The sequence below is a fragment of the Erinaceus europaeus genome, chromosome 2 (assembly GCF_950295315.1).
Source record: "Erinaceus europaeus chromosome 2, mEriEur2.1, whole genome shotgun sequence".
Taxonomy (NCBI): Eukaryota; Metazoa; Chordata; class Mammalia; order Eulipotyphla; family Erinaceidae; genus Erinaceus; species Erinaceus europaeus.
The window spans coordinates 89537774-89557512 of NC_080163.1; the positions used below are offsets into that span (position 1 = coordinate 89537774).

The following is a 19739-nucleotide window of genomic DNA, read 5'->3' on the forward strand; positions in this document are numbered from 1 at the left end:
AAGTGCTGAAACCCAGCATACACAAGGCCTAGAGTCTACAAAACACACTTACAGATAAATCAAAATGTATTGTTTCTGTCTGCTCTATAGTTGCCCATTTTTTCCCTTCTGTTCCTTTGTGAACAGATGCTCTTCTATGTGTTCTGACTTGCTTCTATTTTTTTGAGTTCAGGCTTTGTTTTGTGAATACTATAAGGTTTATAGACATGATACTTGATTTTATTTGATAGCAACCCAGCTTTGATTGCAAAAAAAAAAAGACTCTACTTAAAATATATATATATATATTTTATTGTCACCAGGGTTACTGCTGGGACTCAGTGCCTGCACAGTGAATCCACTGCTCCTGGCAGCCATCCCCCCCCTGCCTTTTTTCCCCCTTTAATTAAATAGGATAGAGAGAATTTGAGAAGAGAGGGAGAGATAGAGAGGAAGAGAGACACCTGCAGATTTGCTTCGTGCTTGTGAAATCTCCTCCAAGCAGATGGGGAGCAGTGGCTAAAGCCCTGATACTTGCATTTACTCCACCAGGTGCACTACTGCCCAGTCCCCTAAGCTCTACTCTTTTTTATTTTTATTAGTGATTTAAACAAGAACAGGGGTATAATTCCATACCATTCCAGTTGCCAGAATTCTATGTCCCCATTCCCTCCACTGGAAACTGCAGTAGTTCCCCCAAATTCACAGATATGGGTTGAGTATTATTTTTAACTATTTGTCTGTCTATATATAATTTTGCCCATTTTTTTCTATGGCCCTGTCTTTTCTTTTTTAAGCCACACCTACATCTATTACTACTACTGAGTGTCTTTCTTTTCTTTCTTTCTTTTTTTTTTTTCTCTTCTCTCTCTGGGTCTTGATGAAATTAGAGTTCGAAGCCCTCTGGTCACCTTCCCCTAATATTTCTCCCCCTCTGGAATTATGAACCAGAATTCTTTTTAGGGTGCAAAAGGCAGGAGTTCTGGTTTCTATAATTGCTTCTCTGCTGGACCTAGGTGTTGGTAGGTTGATCCATACCCCCAGCCTGTTACTCTTTCCATAGTCAGGTAGGGTTCTGGAAAGGCGAGGTTACAGCACATATTGGTGAGGTCATCTGCCCAGGGAGAGCAGGATGGAATCATAGTAGTATCTGCAACTTGTTGTTTGAAAGGCAGTACGTTTTGAGGTGGAACAAAATGCTTAATAAATAGGAACCAGAACATAGGAATAGAAAAAATGAGATAAGGGGCCAGGTGGTGGTGCACCTGGTTAAGTGCTCACATTACAGTGCACAAGGACCCAGGTTCAAACCCCTGGTCCCCACCTACAGGGGGAAAGCTTCACTCTCAATGTCTCTCTGTCTCTATCTAATAATAAAATAAATAAAATTTTTAAAAAACTATTAAAAAAAAAAAGAAAAAGTGAGATAAGGGATATTAGAGTGGTAAGAGGCTAAGAAGTCTCTTGTAGGTATGACCTAGGGCCTGTGACCTTAGTATATTTGCTGAGCTTGATAGCTGTTATAGAGGTGGGCTAAAAATACATCTGGGAAGATGTAGTCAGAGTTGAGAATAGAACTAGAAAGCTGGATTAGGGCAGAGGGTAGCTCCCAAACTTGAAGAAAATATAAAAATGCAAGTAATGGGGTGGTGGTGGTGGTGTCTGGCGATAGTGCAGCAGGTTAAGCGCACATGGCACAAAGCGCACAGACCAGATCCAGGTTTGAGCACCTGGCCCCCCCACCTGCAGGGGGAGGTCACTTCACAATCAGTGAATCAGGTCTGCAGGTGTCTATCTTTCTCTCCCCCTCTCTGTCTCCCCTCCTCTCAATTTCTCTTTGCCCTATCCAACAACATCAATGACAATAATAATAATGACAACAAAGGCAACAAAATGAGAAAAAATATCCTCCAGGAGCAGTGGATTCATATTCGTAGTGCAGGCACCAAGCCCCAGCAATAATCCTGGAGGCAAAAAAAAAAAAAGCAAGTAACTGTTTACCACATCAATCTAACCCAGGGCCCATGTATATTCATATTTAGCATAGGCTCCTGTATAACTTCTGAGACCCTGTCAGTCTGAGCTCACAGTGCATAGTCACAGCTGGGAACATTCTAGACTGTATTCATTTTAGGACCAGTTTTCCTTGAGTAGTAGAGTAGCAAGAGCCAGCCTTCCTTCAGCAAATGGGGCAGTCCCTACCATTGCTACTTTATAGTCAGGGCATGGTCATGGAGAGGCCCTTGAAAGGGCTGATGATGACATTCCTAATGGAAGTGACCTGTGATGGTGGAGAAAGGAGTATATTAGAGGTCTAGGCCCGCTGTATCTATGGTAGAATCCTAGGATTCCCTGACTTGGGCCCCAGGTGATAGGGTGGCCTGATAGTGACCAAAAAGACCACCGTGAGTACCCATTCATTGGGGAAACTGATGATCCTTCCTAGCCGACTGAATCCACATGGATCCCAGTCACTTTCAAAGCCAGCAACAAGCAGCTCCTGATAGCTTTCAGCCTGACGCTGTTGACTGGCTACGGAAGAAGGGCAAATGCTAGAAGAAGAAGAAGACCACCGTGAGTCAGTGTCTTGCTCTTTTCCAGTTTTTGTAGTCCGCTTTTTTATCTTACCCTCTTCCCCTACTGCATTTTATGCTTGGATGTCACCATTTATCAATACATTTTTTTCTACTATGTATCCATTAACAAATTGTTGTAGCTATAGTTACTTTTAATTTTTTTGTTGAAGCCTTATAATAGAGTTACATGCTTAACACACCACTACATTACAGAATTAGAGTATTCTGAGTCTGATTCCATCTGAAACTACTGATGTGCTGTTTATTTTCATGTGGGGATGTTAAGACAGGATATTTGAATTTTTTTTTACTAGAGCACTGCTCAGCTTTGGCTCATGAAAGTGCTGGGGATTGAACCTGGGTGCCTCAAGCATGAAAGACTTTTTTGCATAACCATTATGCTATCTCCCCAGCCCTGAAACAGTTCTTCTTACCTTCTTCAATGTATCCAATCCAAAGTGATTTTTTTTTCTTTAATACTGTACTGGAACTTCACTGGACTCCCAGACTTGGAGGCCTTCTGTATAACTCCTATTTTGCCATTTGATGACATTGCTGCCCTGTTGACTTTGAAGTTGATTCCAGCAGTGTAGAATGCGGCTGATACCAGTTCCTGTATCTCAAATCATTAAACTAGATGGTTGCTTAAGAAACTGAGAGTTCATGCTATTTAAGTAATACTGTTGCCCAAACATGTTGTTCTGTTCCTTATGGCGGATGAGTTTTCTTGTGGTTTTCCACAGGCTCCCCAACTGACATATCTTTTCCTTAGCTGTCCATTCAGCAGAAAGGAGTGTGGCAAGAGTTGTAGTCACTACTTGCCTGGTTTGATTTTCCATTTGGTGTATTGACAGGAATGCAAGATTTCAATTACCTCAGCAGCAACTGTTTTGAGATCACTGTGGAGCTTAGCTGTGAAAAGTTTCCACCTGAAGAGACTCTGAAGAGCTACTGGGAGGATAACAAAAACTCTCTTATTAACTACATTGAGCAGGTAAGTCCAATCTCCATTGTAAAACAAGAGATTTAAGAGCATTTACCCCTGCTGTGTAATAGTCTCCTAAGAGGATCTCAGTCCTGGGGAATCCATTCAATGTAAAATGAGGATATAACATTTGGAACATGTGTCAGTGGTTCACATCGGCTTTTAGGAGCCAAGAACTGGCCATTTACTTGGTAGAGTGTACATCTTATCAGGCCTAAGGTACTATTTTTGAGTTCCAGTAACACATGGGCCACCATGGATGACACTGATGGAGCTCTATGAGTGGTGTTGTACTATCTCTTCTCTTTGGCTCTTTCCCCCTCTCTCCTTTTTGTCTTTCTCAATTAATAAAATAAAGATGGGGTCAGGTGCTGGCTCAGCTGGCTAAGTGCACACATTACCATGTGTAGCTAACAAAGTTCAAACCCCTGTTTCCTCCTGCAGGGGTGAAACTTCATGAGCACTAGAGCAATGCTGCGAGAGTCTCTCTTTTTCTCTGTCCCTCTTTACTTCTGTCTCTCACGTTCTAGGAAAAAAAAATTACTGCTGGGAATGATGGAGTTGTGTTAGCACTTCACCCCAGTGATAACTCTGGTGGCAAGAAAAAAAATGACCAGGTTTAATCTTTGGCACCATCATAAGTCAGAGATGAGCAGGGCTCTGGAAACATAAATAAGTAAATACATAAATAAAAAAGAAGAAGATTGGGCTTAAGGTATTGCACATGTGTTAGGCTCTAGTTTCATTCATAGGTACAGCATAAAAAAGGGTGGTGGTGGAAAAAACCTTCATTTGGGGCTGGGTGGTGGTGTACCTGGTTAAGTGGATACATTAGTGTGCAAGGATCCAGGTTCAAGCCTCTGGTCCTTCCTTACCTGTAAGGGGGGAAGCTTCATGAGTGGTGAAGCAGTGCTGCAAGTTTCTCTCTCCCACACTCTCCCTACCTCCCCTCTTGATTTCTGTCTCTATCCAATAAATAAGAAAGGATGAAAAAATAAAAGAAAAAGATTTCATTTTGATTCATGAATGTTCACCAAGAACTGACAAAACTGGAGGGCTTAGAGAAGGAGGTTTCTTCTTCTAGCATTTGCCCTTCTTCCGTAGCCAGTCAACAGCGTCAGGTTGAGCCCGATGTAAAGTTTCGAGACCTCCTTTGAATCTGGAGAGGTGGCAGTCGTTGACTATGTGGGACATAGTCTGTCTGTAGCCGCAGGGGCAGTTTGGGTCGTCTCTGGCTCCCCAGCGATGGAACATAGCGGCGCACCGGCCATGGCCTGTTCGAATGCGATTGAGGAGGGCCCAATCATAACGTGCTAGGTCAAAGCCGGGTTGACGCTTGCAGGGGTCTGTGATGAGGTGTTTGTTCTTGACCTCAGCTGACTGCCAACTCTGTTTCCAAGAGACTGGAACAGAGAAGTTCAGTGTAGGCGTAGGGGACCAGATTGGGTGACGAGACGTCAAGCGTTGGACAGGGTGGGCGAAGATATCCGTGTATATTGGCAGGTCCGGTCGAGCGTAGACGTGGGAAATGAACTTAGATGATGCCGCATTCCGACGAATATCTGCCGGGGCGATGTTGCTAAGAACTGGCAGCCATGGAACCGGGGTGGAACGGATGGTTCCAGAAATTATCCTCATGGAGGAATATAATTTGGAATCGACCAAGTGGACATGGGGGCTATGGAACCATACTGGGGCACAGTATTCTGCAGTGGAATAGCATAATGCCAGAGATGATGATCGTAGTGTGGAAGCGCTCGCGCCCCATGAGGAGCTGGCCAGTCTCGCAATGATGTTATTCCTCGCGCCCACCTTTGCTGCAGTTTTAATGAGATGTTCGTGAAATGACAGAGTGCGATCGAGAGTAACGCCAAGATAGACTGGCTGGGCTTCATGCCGGATTCTCGTATCGCCAAGCTGCACATTAAGCTCACGCGAGGCCGAGGCATGGTGTAGATGGAAAACAGATGATACCATTTTTGCAGTGCTAGGGATTAGTTGCCATTTTTTACAGTAATCAGATATCAGAGACATGTCTTTCGTGAGTGTTTCCTCGAGGATGTCGAACTTGGATGCCTGAGTTGCACAGCAGATGTCATCGGCGTAGATGAACTTCCTTGAAGAAGTTTCTGGGAAGTCATTGATGTAAATATTAAATAGCGTAGGAGCCAGAACAGAGCCCTGGGGGAGGCCACTTGAGACAAGTCTCCATCTGCTAGACTTGTCACCCAGATGCACCTGGAATCTTCTGTTTTGGAGAAGAAATGATATAGTGTTGGCCACCCATGGAGGCAAGCATCTTAAGATCTTGACTAGGAGACCACGGTGCCAGACTGTGTCATAGGCTGCTGTGAGATCAACAAAGACAGCACCCGTCTTTAAATTCTTCTGGAATCCATTTTCAATGTAAGTTGAGAGGGCCAGGGCTTGTTCGCAGGTAGATCTTCCTGGGCGGAAACCAGCTTGGGCAGGTGATAGGAATTTCTCTGTAAGATGAGAAATACGTGACAGAAGCAGCCTCTCAAGGAGTTTGTAACACACGGAGAGGAGAGAAATTGGTCTATAAGCTGGCGGCCAGTGTTGGGTCTTTCTTTGGTTTCAAAACCGCTATTATCTTCGCAGGACGCCAAACTTTGGGCATAGACTCAGATTCCAAGATGTGGGACAGGAATGAAGCGAGCCACTTCTTTGCCGCGGGACCCAGGTTAAGAATGAGTTCTGGGGTGATGTTATCATAGCCAGCAGCTGTTGCCGGTTTAACCCTCTTCAAAGCGTCTTCCAGTTCAGACAGTGTAAAGGGAGAGAGTTTTGGAGATGGACAAGATAACCAGAAGTGGGATGACCACTCGTGGGAAATTTCTCTTTTCCAGACTGGGTCGATCTTAGCACGTCCTACTTGAGTTAGGTGACTGGCCACTGAGTTTGGAGATACGGGAGGATGGGAGACGGGATGGGGTTGGCTACCGGCACCCAGTCTGTGAAGAAGCTTCCAGGCCTTCCTGCTTGAGTGGGTGAAGTTCAGACTTTCCGTGAGTTGTTGCCAGCGGGCTTGGTGTGCTGCATCCAGGGAGGCAATGAGATGGTCAGCCACATCTGGGTCGCCCGACTCATCATACTGCTTTAGTAGTTGCTCGCATTCAGCATCAAGACAAGGCGTATAGTTAGCACATCTCCCATGAGGAATGGCTTGGGAAGCTGCTTTGAAGATGGCTTGGTGGAAGTGCCTGTAGGAATCTTCAGAGGGGATAGAGTTAATTGGAATTGCAGGAATAGATTTGTTGGTGAGATCACTGAACAGACGCCAGTTTGCTTTCCGAAAGTTCCATCTTAGTTTCTCCAAGCACAGAATCAGTGGGAGCTGGAGACCAATGTGGATGATAGCTGGGCGGTGATGACTGTGCGGGAAGATCTTGAGAACTTGTCTCGTAGCGGGAAAGGCTTGGCTGTTGACTGTGCTAATCCAGCACAGGTCGGGTGACGAGTCTTTATTCCATCTAGCACTGTGAAAAGAGCCTGGCTGTTTGGGATCGTATAATAGGGAGAGGTCATTCGCTGAAGCCCAGTTGGCTAAGATAGAGCCGTCAGCACGAGTGGAGGAATATCCCCAGTCTTGGTGATGACTATTAAAGTCTCCAACGTAAACGGCTGGTTGATTCGGGCTAGGCAGGACCTCATTATCCCATGAGGCACTGGGAGGCTTATATACGTTGACGAGCTGAATAGTTCCAATAGTAATGGATTCGTAGAAGGTTGAAGAGGCCGTATGGTAAACGTCCGCAAGACACTATTTGGTGTAGATGGCTCGGCTGTGTTTAGGATGGAGATTATAGCATATTAAATCGAATCCACTGAAGGTGAATCGAGCAGCTTCATCGACTGCTATATGTGTTTCTTGTAGGCAGATAACATCTGCCTGATGCTGTATTGCCAGTTGACCAATAAGAACGCGTTTGGCAAAGGACAACCCCTCAACATTAAGTTGGAGGACTGGAAGAGCAGGACCAACAGCTTGAAAGCTGTCAGGAGCTGCTTGTTGCTGGCTTTGAAAGTGACTGGGATCCATGTGGATTCAGTTGGCTAGGAAGGATCGTCAGTTTCCCCAATGGGTACTCAGAAGGAGGTGAAATCTATGTTCATTCCTGCTGCTCAAAGCAAGGGCAATCCTAGCACCTTCCTCCACCCTAATCAGTGTAAGCCTGTCACTTATCCCAGACAGGACCAGGGCTAGAGAGAGGTAAGTAAGGAACCGAGAATGCACAATTTCAGGGGCTTTTGTTTTCTGCTCATGTAGGTGTAGGGTCAGTACCCCAGTGTGACTAATTTTTATATTCTGTGTCTCACATACTTAATATGTCTCTCAGCTCAACTGGATCAACGTCATAATGATAGCTGCCATTTCTTAGGCATTTGCTATTTTCTAGTCATTATCCTAAATACCTTACATGTAGGGATTGATTTATCACAACAACCTTGTGAGGGAAGTTATTTCTCCTTCCCCTTCTTGCCCTTCTCCATCATCACTATTTTCCTTTTTCTCCCCCTCCACCTCACTTTTCCCTCTTAAAACAATGAATTTCCTTCACCACCACTAAATTACATTCTCTATAGGGGAGGAACTCAGAATTTCCATTTCAGCAAGCTTTCTGCAAATACATTAGCTACTGATATAGATAATCCTGGCAAGAAGGGAGGCTATTATTGACACTTAGAATTTTGCTACAAAGACTTATTTATTAGAGAGAGAGAAATAGAGAAAGAGAAGCAACATCACTCTGGCATTTATGGTGTCATGATTCAGCCGGGGGCCCCATGTACTCTACTACTGTGCACCACTCTGGCCACTGTGTTCTCATCATCATTATTATCTGTGGGCCTTTTTATTAATTATTTAATGTTTATTTGTAAAAATTATAAGATAACAGGGTATGAGTCCACACTGCTCCCACCACCAGAGTTCTGTGTCCCCATTCCCTCCATTGGAAACTGCAGGAGTTCTCCCAAGGTCACAGATACAGATTGACTCTTATTTTTAGAACTATCTGTTCATATCTATCTATATCTATCTATCTATATTTTTTGCCCATTTTTTATGTGGTCCTGCCTTCTCTTCCTTTCTAAATCATACCTACACCTATTACCATTTTTGAGTGTCCCCTTTCTTTCCCCTCTTCTTTCTCAGAGTTCTGATGGAACTGGGGTTTAGAGCCTTCTAGTCGTCCTCTCCTCACATTTAACCTCCTCTGAGAGTATAAATATGTTTGTTTTTTGTTTATTTTTAAGATAATTAATATTTTATTTATAAAATGGAAACACTGAAAAGACCATAGGATAAGAGGGGTACAGTTCCCACCACCAGAGCTCCATATCCCCTCCCCTCCCCTGATAGCTTTCCTATTCTTTAACTCCCTGGGTGTATGGACCAGGGTCGTTGTGGGTTGCAGAAGGTGGAAGGTCTGGCTTCTGTAATTGCTTCCCTGCTGAACATGGTTGTTGACAGGTCGATCCAGGGTATGGCGAAGCAGGTCTTTCTCTCTCTATCTTCCCTTTCCTCTAAGTTAATTTCTCTCTGTCCTGTCAAGTAAAAAAAAAAATAGAAAAGAAAATAAGAAAATAATTCAGTTTTATAAGATTTCTATGTTTCTTTGTATAGCCTTTGTGTTAAGAATTTAAAGTGTGTATTTTTTCCCCCTCTGGGTTTTGCTTTACTGCTTCTCTGTGTATACTTACTTCCTTGTGCAGTTCTTTGCACTTTGTATTATGTGGACTTAACCCAGTCCGCCACTGTGCGGCCCCATTTTGTGTGTTGTTGTTTTTTTTTTTCTTAGAACATATTGAATGGAGAAGAATCTGAGTCTTTGAGAAGTTGGAGCAGATTCTGTTAAGTAATCAAGCTTAATGAATGTCATATGATATCCCATAAATAGTACTTTCTTCAAGAACTTGGATGATTCTCTCATTTCAAAATATATTGACTTAGTTGAAGAATTGCTTAAAAATGAAGAAAGATGGTTTTGAAGTATACATTGAAATATTTAGTTAATGACTGCACCTTACCTCAGTTGATTCTCAATGATTGTTTTTTAAATCTGCCTTTCAGTCATGAAGCTTACCGGAGTTGATGCCATGTATTTTCAACCAACATAATCCTGTGAATGAATTTATTACAAAACAGTCACAGCATATCTCTTTATGTCAAAAATGAACAAGTTTTATTTTATTTTTAAAAAACTTTCTTAGCTATTTAATAGTGGTTTGTAAAATTAGAAAATTACAAGGGCATGATTTCACAGCACACCTACCACCACAGCAGAATAAACTTTAATATATATAATTTATTTACTGGATAGAGATAGAGAGAAATCAAGAGGGAAAGGGAAAAGAGGGAGAGGGAAAAAAAGATACCAGCAGCAGTGCTTCAATACTTGGGAAGCTTTTTCTCTATGGGTGGGGACTGAGGGCTTGAACTCAGTTCCTTGTATATTATAACACCTTTGCTCTACTGAGTGTGTCAGAATGAACACATTTAAGGTGTTGCAGTGGAATATTCTGGTAAATTGACAATGATACACTATGCAAGGTATTCATAGGTGACCAAATTTAGAAGAGAAATTAATGAAAAATGCTAAGATCCAGTACTACTTTACAAATATAACTTTCTTTTCCCTTCCTACCTTTTTTCCTTCTATCCTTCATTTCTCCTTCCCACCCTGACTCCCTTCTGTTAGTCCTCGCTTTTGTTTTTGTAGACTGAAGGGTACTTCAAAGTTTTCCTTTGACTCAGAACAAGATAACTTTTAGTGAGTTATTTTCTCATTTTGTCTACTTGAGAAAAAGCAGAAGAAAGAGTGCTTAAACAAGTCAGTAGTCATTTGAACACATTTGATTCCTCCCCTTATTTAATGCTTTGAAGCACAACAGTCTACACAAACGCTTCATTTTTTTTCAGCTCCCCATCCTGGGTGTCTGCAAAATACCATCATCCCCAAACTAGAACCCCAGCCCCTTTTCTGAGCCCTCTTCCAAAACGGTGAGGATCTATAGTATTTTCTAGAAAATAATTAGATATTTGACAAGATACATGGTTTTAGAACATTTCTAATACAGTTTTCTCTGTTGTTCTTGTTCATCACAGATACACCGAGGAGTGAAAGGGTTTGTCCGAGACCTTCAAGGTAACCCAATTGCCAATGCAAGCATCTCCGTGGAAGGAATCGAGCATGATGTTACATCTGGTGGGTGTTCTTTGCCATGATCTGGAGGCATGGACATGAGCCTCATGCACAAGAGTGTGATTATTCTTTAGCATTGGTCTATGTCTGCTGTTCTTAGCAAAACAGTGAAATGTCTCACATCTCATTCCCTCATTTTCTCCCCCAGCTTTGATCTTTAACTTTGATTTGTGGGAGATGGTCAAGTAGGGATTCAGGGTTGCTGCTGTTTAGAAGTTGGGGTGCAGCAGGTGGCGCCCTTTCTACAGCTATAGCAACCAACTGCTGCTGGGTGGTGCCATCCACTGGTGAGTCTTTGAAGTTTTTTGCGGCAAAGGAAAAAAGTAAACTAGTAGGAGTTAAAAGTGTCAGTCTTTGTGGTTTCACTCCAGAAATGCTAATGAGCTGTTAATAGGTAGAAGTCATGAGGACCTACAAAGGAGTAAGGAAGGGAATAATAGCATCTGCTGTGTTTATCTAACTTTTCTGCATTTGAAAAGTTAGCTATAATAAATCCAGCTATTTAAGGTTAAATAGGATGGTACAGGATTGAGGTTGATGTTAGCTTTTATCTAATATAAAACCGCATCTCCATTTTCCTCATTTGAGGAAAATGATTCTCTGTCTCTCCTTCTTCTCTCTCTGTCTCTGTTTCTTTTTAAAGTCAGCACTGCTCAGCTCTGGGTTATGATTGTGCTGGGGATTGAATCTGGCTTCTCTGGTACATGAGGCATGAAAATTTGTTCTGCTCCAGCTCTGGGAAATGTTATATTTCCTGGCAAACCTGATTATATTAACAAGCATACACACAACATATTTTAGTTTGACTGCTGTTGTTAGGATTTTTCCAGCAGCAACAAGAATGCCTTTTTAACTGTTATAAGCTCTACATATTTCTTGATCTATTAATTAATTTTTGACTTATTTTCCAAAAACCTATGTCGTTAAATTTATTTTAAATTTTACATTATAACATTTTTTAAATTAATTAAGATTTTTTAAAATTTTAATCATAGCACTACTCAGCTCTGGTTTATGATGGTGTGGGAGATTGAACCTGAAACCTTGGAGCCTTGGGCATGAGAGTCTCTTTGCATAACCATTATGCTATCTCCCCACTCTATAATCTGTATTTTAAAAATCCTTAACACGTGTCCTGCTTTATTCAAAAATATGTATCAAGAACCCGTTAAGCACCAGTAAAACTTCCAACCAGTATACTTGAATCAGGTCAAGCTATGGCCCTCACTGGCCCCAGGGCGTTACTCCTAGCAATGGCATCTGGTCATTGATTCCCTCTGTTAATCCTAGGTGTTATATAAATAGTATTTTCTCTGCATTTTATGGTATAGACATTTTAAGGAACTTCAATGTAGGGAATAAATCTATGTATAAAGGCATGAGCTCTAAGGAGTGAGCTTTGGGAGTTTTCAGTTTTTCTTGGGTAGGATGATACAGAGGATCTAGCAGTGGAGTCTAAGGCATAGAGGTTGACCTAGAACTCTAGATGTGTTTCCAGGAGGGAGAGCTAACAAGTATCAAAGAAAGGTGACTGCAAATGCACCATTGTGGAGTGATGGGAAGGAGCCAAGAAAGAGTAGGAGAGCTAGTAGAGAAAGGGAGTATAGCCAAATTTCCAGAAATTTTGCTATACAACACAAAAAGATCAGTGCTAGTTGACAGGACTTACATGCATGAAATTCTGGACTTGATCCCCAGCACTACATATGCAAGAGTAATGATCTGGTCTCCCTTTCTTTCTTTTCTTTTCTTTTTTTATTTTTTGCCTCCAAGGTTATCACTGGAACTCGGTGCCTGCACTGTGAATCCACTGCTCCTGGAGGCTATTTTTTCCCTTTTGTTGTCCTTGTTTTCTATCATTGTTGTTATTGTTGTTGTTGGAGAGGACAGAGAGAAATGGAGAGAGGAGGAGAAGACAAGGAGGGGGAGAGAAAGATTGTTAGCTGCAGACCTGCTTCACCACTTGTGAAGCGACTCCCCTGCAGATGGGGAGCCAGGGCTCAAGCCTGGATCTTTATACCTATTCACACTTAACCCACTGCGCTGTCATCTGGCCAGTTCCCCCCCCCCCCTGCCCTTTTCAAAACAAGTCTTCAAAAATGCAGTTCCTAGAAGGCTCTTCAGACCCCTGTATTCTGAAGCTTTAGAAGTTTTAAATGCTAATAAGCACTTCAAGAATTTTGGTGAGACCATCTTTGGGTCACATTTTTAAAACATTGACTCTCAAGACATCAGACTCTGCAAGAATCAAAATATGGTTCCAGAGGCTTTGAGCTACTGTGTGAGACATTTTTATGTCTTCTTACCTGTGTTACTCCTGGCATTATACGCAGCATAGCATCAACCTGTACAATTGCTAAAAAGAATAACTCCCTTTAGAGGGTTTCCAATTCTTTTCATTGAAATTTTATTAAATTCATAACATCTATTTTGCAAATAAGGAATTAAAGTTGAACTAAGACATCATGGTAATTCCTGAGATAATATAGTTATGAATTTTCTATTTGTGCCTTGTGATCTGATATTTTATTTCCCCATAGCTAAGGATGGTGATTATTGGAGATTGCTTGTACCTGGAAATTATAAAGTTACAGCCTCAGCCCCAGGCTACTTGGCAATAACAAAGAAAGTGGCTGTTCCGTATAGTCCTGCTGTCTCGGTAAGTTTCATAATAACTGCAATTGTAAAGATCTGTTATGCACTTAGCGTGTGTGTCGGGCATATTCAAATGACTTATGCTTAATTATCATTATCACCTTATATTTTGACCCCAGTAAGCAAGTGAGAAAATTGAGGCTAACAAAAAGTAAATAACATATAAGGGCTCTTTGGATGACCTAGGAGCATGCAAAGTGAAGCTTGGTCACTATTTCTTTGAAGCTACCATGAACAAATCGAATAAAAATTTAAATTCTCTCTTTCTCTCTCTCTCTCTCTCTTTCAGAGCATTGCTCAGCTCTGGCTTATGGTCTTGGTGGGGATTGAACCTGGGACCTTTCAGGCATCAAAGACTTCTGCATAACCATTTTGCTGTCTTCCCAGGCTCCAAATTAAATTCTTTTTGTCAACATAGATTTGAATCTAAATGAGATTATGTTATATCGGGAAATTGTGAGGAGCCTCAAAAAGCACCCTACATTTCTGATGCTATGGCTTATGTACAAAATTGTGAGGATCTTCACAAAGCACCCTGCATTCCTGATAATGTGACATTTATCTTTTTATTCCTAGCACTACTGCCTTAGTAAATACTTCAAAAAGTAATTATGCCTGCAAGATAATTTTAGACATTAAACAAACATTTAAAAAAAATTTTATTTATAAAAAGGAAACACTGACAAAAACCGTAGGATAAGAGGGGTACAACGCCACACAATTCCCACCATCGTATCCCATCCCCTCCCCTGATAGCTTTCCTATTCTATGTCCCTCTGGGAGTATGGACCCAGGGTCACTATGGGGCGCAGAAGGTGGAAGGTCTGGCTTCTGTAATTGCTTCCCAACTGAACATGGGCATTGGCAGGTCCCTCTATACTCCCAGCCTAACCAAACATTTTTAAACACAAGGCCCTCTGAAACACTGTCAAAAGCTATATCTTAAATGGATATATATTTTTTCCACAATGTGATACTGTTGACATTTAATGGATAAAGGTTGAGCTAATTTTATGTGTTCAGGTACATTTAGGTTGTGATAACAAAACACCTTAGATTAAACAACAAGGATTACAAACAACAGAAAATCATTTATCACGTTTCTGTAGGCTGAGGAGGATTCTAAGATCCGGGTGGCATGGTCCTCTTCCAGACTCATAACTGGTACCTGGAACCTTCTGAGTCTTCACATGGAGGAAAGGACTTGGGAATCTCTGGCTCCTATTTTATTAGGCACAAATCCCATTTGTAAAAATTCCAACCCTATTATTTAGGCTCCTCCTGAAAGCCCCACCTCTTAACACTGTCATCTTTTTTCAACATATGAATTTGGGTGACACAAACATTCAATTCATATCATTATGGAAAAAAATTTTTCTAAAGATAATATTAACTGTGTAAAATGTATAAGTACAGAGAGTATTTTTTTAAAAAAATATTTATTCCCTTTTATTGCCCTTGCTGTTTTATTGTTGTAGTCATTATTGATGTCATTGTTGTTGGATAGGACAGAGAGAAATGGAGAGAGGGGGAAAGAAAGATAGACACCTGCAGACCTGCTTCACCGCTGGTGAAGCGACTCCCCTGCAGGTAGGGAACCGGGGGCTTGAACCGGGATCCTTCCTCTGGTCCTTAAGCTTTGCGCCACCTGCACTTAACCCGCTGCACTACAGCCTGACTCCCAGTACAGAGAGTATTTGAGAGACTGAGCACAGAGGCACATTATACTTTTAAAAAAGTTGAATCAGATAAAATTTAAATGGGATTGAACATGTAGGTTACATTTAAATGCAATTGACATCTATGCCATACTATAACATAAATGCTTTACTGTGACTTAAATTTATAACTCTGCTACATACACAAGATGATTAGCACAATGCTCATATTAAATGCCAAACAAATTAAATTAAGGCCCTTTATTCCCCTGCTGGGAAGATAATGGTAATGAGACTGAAACTCTCTTAGAGCAGGGCTTTAGTACTATCTTTGCATTACATTACTGGGGATGGTATACAGGATTTCCAAAATAGGCTTATTTAAAATAAATCATTATATTTTTCCTATATGAATGCTAAATTCATGATATCAAATGATAAATTCCTATCTGGATTGTATATATTAGACTATTTATTACAATCAGGAAATAAATCTTGGCAAATGAAACCTGGAAAAATGGAGGTCCAGAAGAAGGTTGTAAAGGTTGAATTGTCTTTGTCCCTAGGCCTTTTTAGTGTGTGGTGAGGGGCCACAGGCTAAAATGCTGAAGTCAAGATACTCATAGTTCCATTTACAACCAGGGCTTAGACATCTAAGGGAGGATATGGGTTGGGGAATGCATCTTTTTAATGTTCTTGTTTATAAGAGATCTTTTAGAACCTCTTTCAGGACAGGCTTGGTGATGGTTACCTCCTTTAACTGTTGTCTGTCTGAGAAGGTTTTCATCCCTCCATCTAGTCTGAATGAAAGTCTAGCAGGATATATTATCCTTGGTTGAAACTCTTTTTTCATTCAGGGCTTGATAGATATCTTGCCATTCTCTTCTGGCTTTTAGAGTTTGAGTAGAGAAGCCTGCTGATAATCTTATGGGTTTTCCCCTGTATGTGACTTTTTGTTTTTCTCTTGCAGCCTTTAGGATCCTTTCTTTATCCTTACTACTTTTCATTGTAACTATGATGTGTCTTGGTATCTTCAGGTCTGGATTGACTCTGTTTGGGACTCTCTGAGCCTCTTGAATCTTAATGTCCTTTCTGTTATTCAGGTCTGGGGAGTTTTCTTCTATAATTTTCTCTAGTATGTTTACTTCCCCTTCCTCTCTTTCTTCCTCTGGCAGGCCAATTATACGAATGTTACTTCTTTTGAGACCATCTCATATGTCTCTGTTGTTGTTTTCATTGTTTCTCAATCTCTTTTTTAGCTCTTTTACCTCTTTCTTTGTTTTCTCTAGCTCATCGTCTGTCTGGCTAATTCTGTTTTCTGCTTCTGTTAGCCTGCTTTCCCTTCCCTTAGCTTCTTTCTTCAGTTCAGTTACAGTATTAGCTTGTTGTGCTAATTGACCTTTTAGTTCATCTATTTCTGCTTTCAGTTCTCTAATTACCTCAAGGTAGTTTGTGTTTTCCTTGAGGATCTCATCTGTTGTTTCCTTAATTCTGATAGCCCTTTTCTCCATAGTTGTCTTCATTTCTGTGATTATTAGGTTTATTATTGCTTGCATACTTTTCTTATCTATGGTTACTTCTGAGTGATTTGGAGTTTCTTCTGGGATCCTGTCTTGATTCATTGTGGTAGCAATTTTATTTGCTCTTGATTTAACCATTTTTTTATTGATGTGTTTTTTATTTTTCTGTCTGTTGTTCTTCAATTGTTGTGTTTTGAGTACAAGCCACGCTATATTAAATACCTTTATGACAAATGTAATCATGAAACCTCAGAAATTACAACAATAGTAACTTAAGCAAGGATTGCTGCAGTTCAACCAATACCAGTTAGGCAAACAACACCTCCAGTCCAAGAAAAAAAAAAATAGCAATCAAATCCAAAGGAAAAAGAGAAAGGAAAAAAGGGAAAGCAAGAATAGACAGTTATGCAAACCTACTGCCCACTGTAAATCCTAGAGCTAGCAAGAGGAGAAAGGGATCTAGAGAAAAGACACACACACACACAGAGTTCGCTCTGAGTCAGATTTCATCCCCAAAACAATTCACAAACGAGTATTAGTGAATTCAGAAATCAAAAGAAAGAGGAAGAAAAGAAGACAAGAACAAGAAAAAAGAAAAAGAAAAAAAGAGCAGTGAAAGGAAAGAGGGTTTTTTTTTTTTTTTTTTGTTAAATTAGCTAGGAGGAGGGAGAAAGGAGAGTAGAGGGATGACATAGAGAGAAACAAGTTCCTCTCACACTGGGATAGGACACCCAGTCACCTAGCAATGGAGAGAACAACAGTTAATTTTGGTCAACCTAAAGAAGGAGGGGGCACAAGGAACACACGTATATAATAATAGTAATAATAAAATAGAATAGAGTAAAAAACTGTAGCAGTCAGTCTGCAGCTTGGACTGCTCCAGATCAGGCGGCCTGAGCAAAGACAGTAAATTGTAAGAAGTATCCAAGAAAAAAAAAAACCTTCAGGTAGTCTTTCCCAGACAGAGGTGACTCCGATTGGTCAGGTATTTTGTCACTCAAATGGAGTTCCAGCCACTTAAAAAAAAAAAGAGAAGGAAAACAAAAAGGGAAAAGGTTTGGAATGATACTCCTGGTGAGCCAGGAGTGTTGGTAAAGAAAATAGCTCAGCGGGGAGCCTGCTAGGAGTGGCTCTCCAGCCCCTGGGGGCTGGTTTTGGGGTGGGGGGGAGGGGTGAGCTTCAGAAATAATCAAAAGATTTCCTTTTTTTTTTTTTTTTTTTTTTTTTTTTACCCCCTGGCCTTTGTTTTCTAATCCAATAGTGGTCTCACCCTTAGGACCCCTTATTCACCTTCCTGCTGATGACGCAGTATCCTACCCTATCCAGAGATTCCCTGGTCACAAGCTTCTGCTTGTTGGAGCTCACGCCAGCTGCTGCTTGCAAGTCACCATCTTGGCTCTGGCCCTCCACATCTTTTTAATAATTCTTTATACAGAAGTGTATGGATTCTTCACAGGTCTGATCAGGCAGGACTTGCAGTGCATAAGGAGAATTGAATTCCTGGACTGGTGGCCTCTCTGGTAGTTTGGAGAAGTTTGTGTTTCTATAGGTTCTTTAATAGAATCAAAATTCTAGAAAACACATCACGTGTCTTGGGACACCAGGTCTCTGTATTATGTTTGTATTCCTTTAGCTATTAGGTGGAAATTCAAGAATTACAGGAAAAGTCCACTGTAGAGTCAAAGGCAAAATTTAGTTATAAATTAACAAAATTTTATAGGGGAAATGTCACTGTTTTGAGTAATGTACTTTTAAGCAATCCAGTTTTAAATGATCCTACAGAATTGTTAGATCAAAGTATATTATAAATGAATTTTCCCTGAAAGCATCTGTCTTCCTGAAAGTCACTTTTTGTTTATCTTAGGGGTTTTATATTTTAGGATTATTTAATCAGATGGCTGGGTTGAGCTTTTTCTATAAACTCTAAAAATGCTCCATTTAAAATTTCAGATATATTTAATTACAATATATTGATGACAATATATACTTAATTTCTCCTCTAGGTTGATTTTGAATTGGAGTCATTTTCTGAAAGGAAAGAAGAGGAGAAGGAAGAATTGATGGAGTGGTGGAAAATGATGTCAGAAACTTTAAATTTTTAATAGGCATCCAACTAGCTGCTTTTTTTTCTCTCTCTCTATACAATGCAGTATGGTAAAATGTGGCCATTTTCTTTTAGATTTTGTGCAGTTAATATTTAACAATGACTTATTTTCTAATCACTTAGATATAAATATACATCTTAAATAACTAGACTCCTAGGTAAAACTATAAAAACTTGATCTGTTTCTTCTCTCATATAATACTAATTTTCCAACATTTATTACAGAAAAACTATAGAAAAGATGTGATCTTTCCATATTAGACTTAAATGCAACATTCCATGTGTTCTTCACAATACAGAACATTCTGAGTAATTCTAGACTTTAAAAATTAGTGAATTCCTTTCAGCATAGTTGGTAAGAGTGTCACACAATGAATGCTATTGAAAAGGCAAATAGCTATATTTTGGAGTTGTGAACATTAAACATATTGCAAGACTTAAAAATAGTTCAGTATAAACTGTCATTTGTCTTGTGCTGGCTGACTAGCTATATAAGCATGATCTTAATGCATTTTTGATGAGAAGAAAACAAGTGTTTTGCAAGAGATTTTTTTTTAAAAGAATGGAAATTACTTTCTTGCTTGTGTACATTGGAACAACACAGTTATATCATTTAACACGATATAACTTCAGAGTATAGGAATTTTCTCTTGGATGTAGATTGACGAAGACTTGCATTCTGAATTAATAAAGCTAAAAAAATCCCTGTGGTCTGTATTTTAATTTTTGTGATTTTTTTTGGGGGGCGGTCATTAGTTGTTGTCTCATTATAAAACATATAATGACTTACAGTGGTCTCTCATTTGTTCATTCTGCATTTATACTTAAAAGTATTACAGGGCAGGGGTAGATAGCATAATGGTTATGCAAAGAGACTCTTATGTCTGAGGCTCCAAAGTCCCAGATTCAGTCCCTGAACCACTATAAGCCAGAGCTGAGCAGTGCTCTGGTAAAATAAAAATAAATTAAAAAAAAGAAAAAAAAGTATTATAGAATATATCAAGTGACTGCTGAATGTCAAGTACAGTGCAAG

The 19739-nt window shown here is 40.3% G+C and overlaps 1 protein-coding gene across 1 annotated transcript in view; it reads left to right on the plus strand.

The window, feature by feature from the left end:
* Positions 1-19410, plus strand: part of CPE (carboxypeptidase E) — a 133039-nt gene extending 113629 nt beyond the window's left edge. Inside the window, exons 6-9 of the mRNA XM_007524528.3 lie at positions 3410-3549; positions 10673-10772; positions 13310-13428; positions 18606-19410. Of these exons, the coding sequence (XP_007524590.1) occupies positions 3410-3549; positions 10673-10772; positions 13310-13428; positions 18606-18704 (458 nt within the window). The 3' untranslated portion in view covers positions 18705-19410. The remainder of the gene's footprint in view (positions 1-3409; positions 3550-10672; positions 10773-13309; positions 13429-18605) is intronic.
* The last annotated feature ends 329 nt before the right edge of the window (positions 19411-19739 follow it).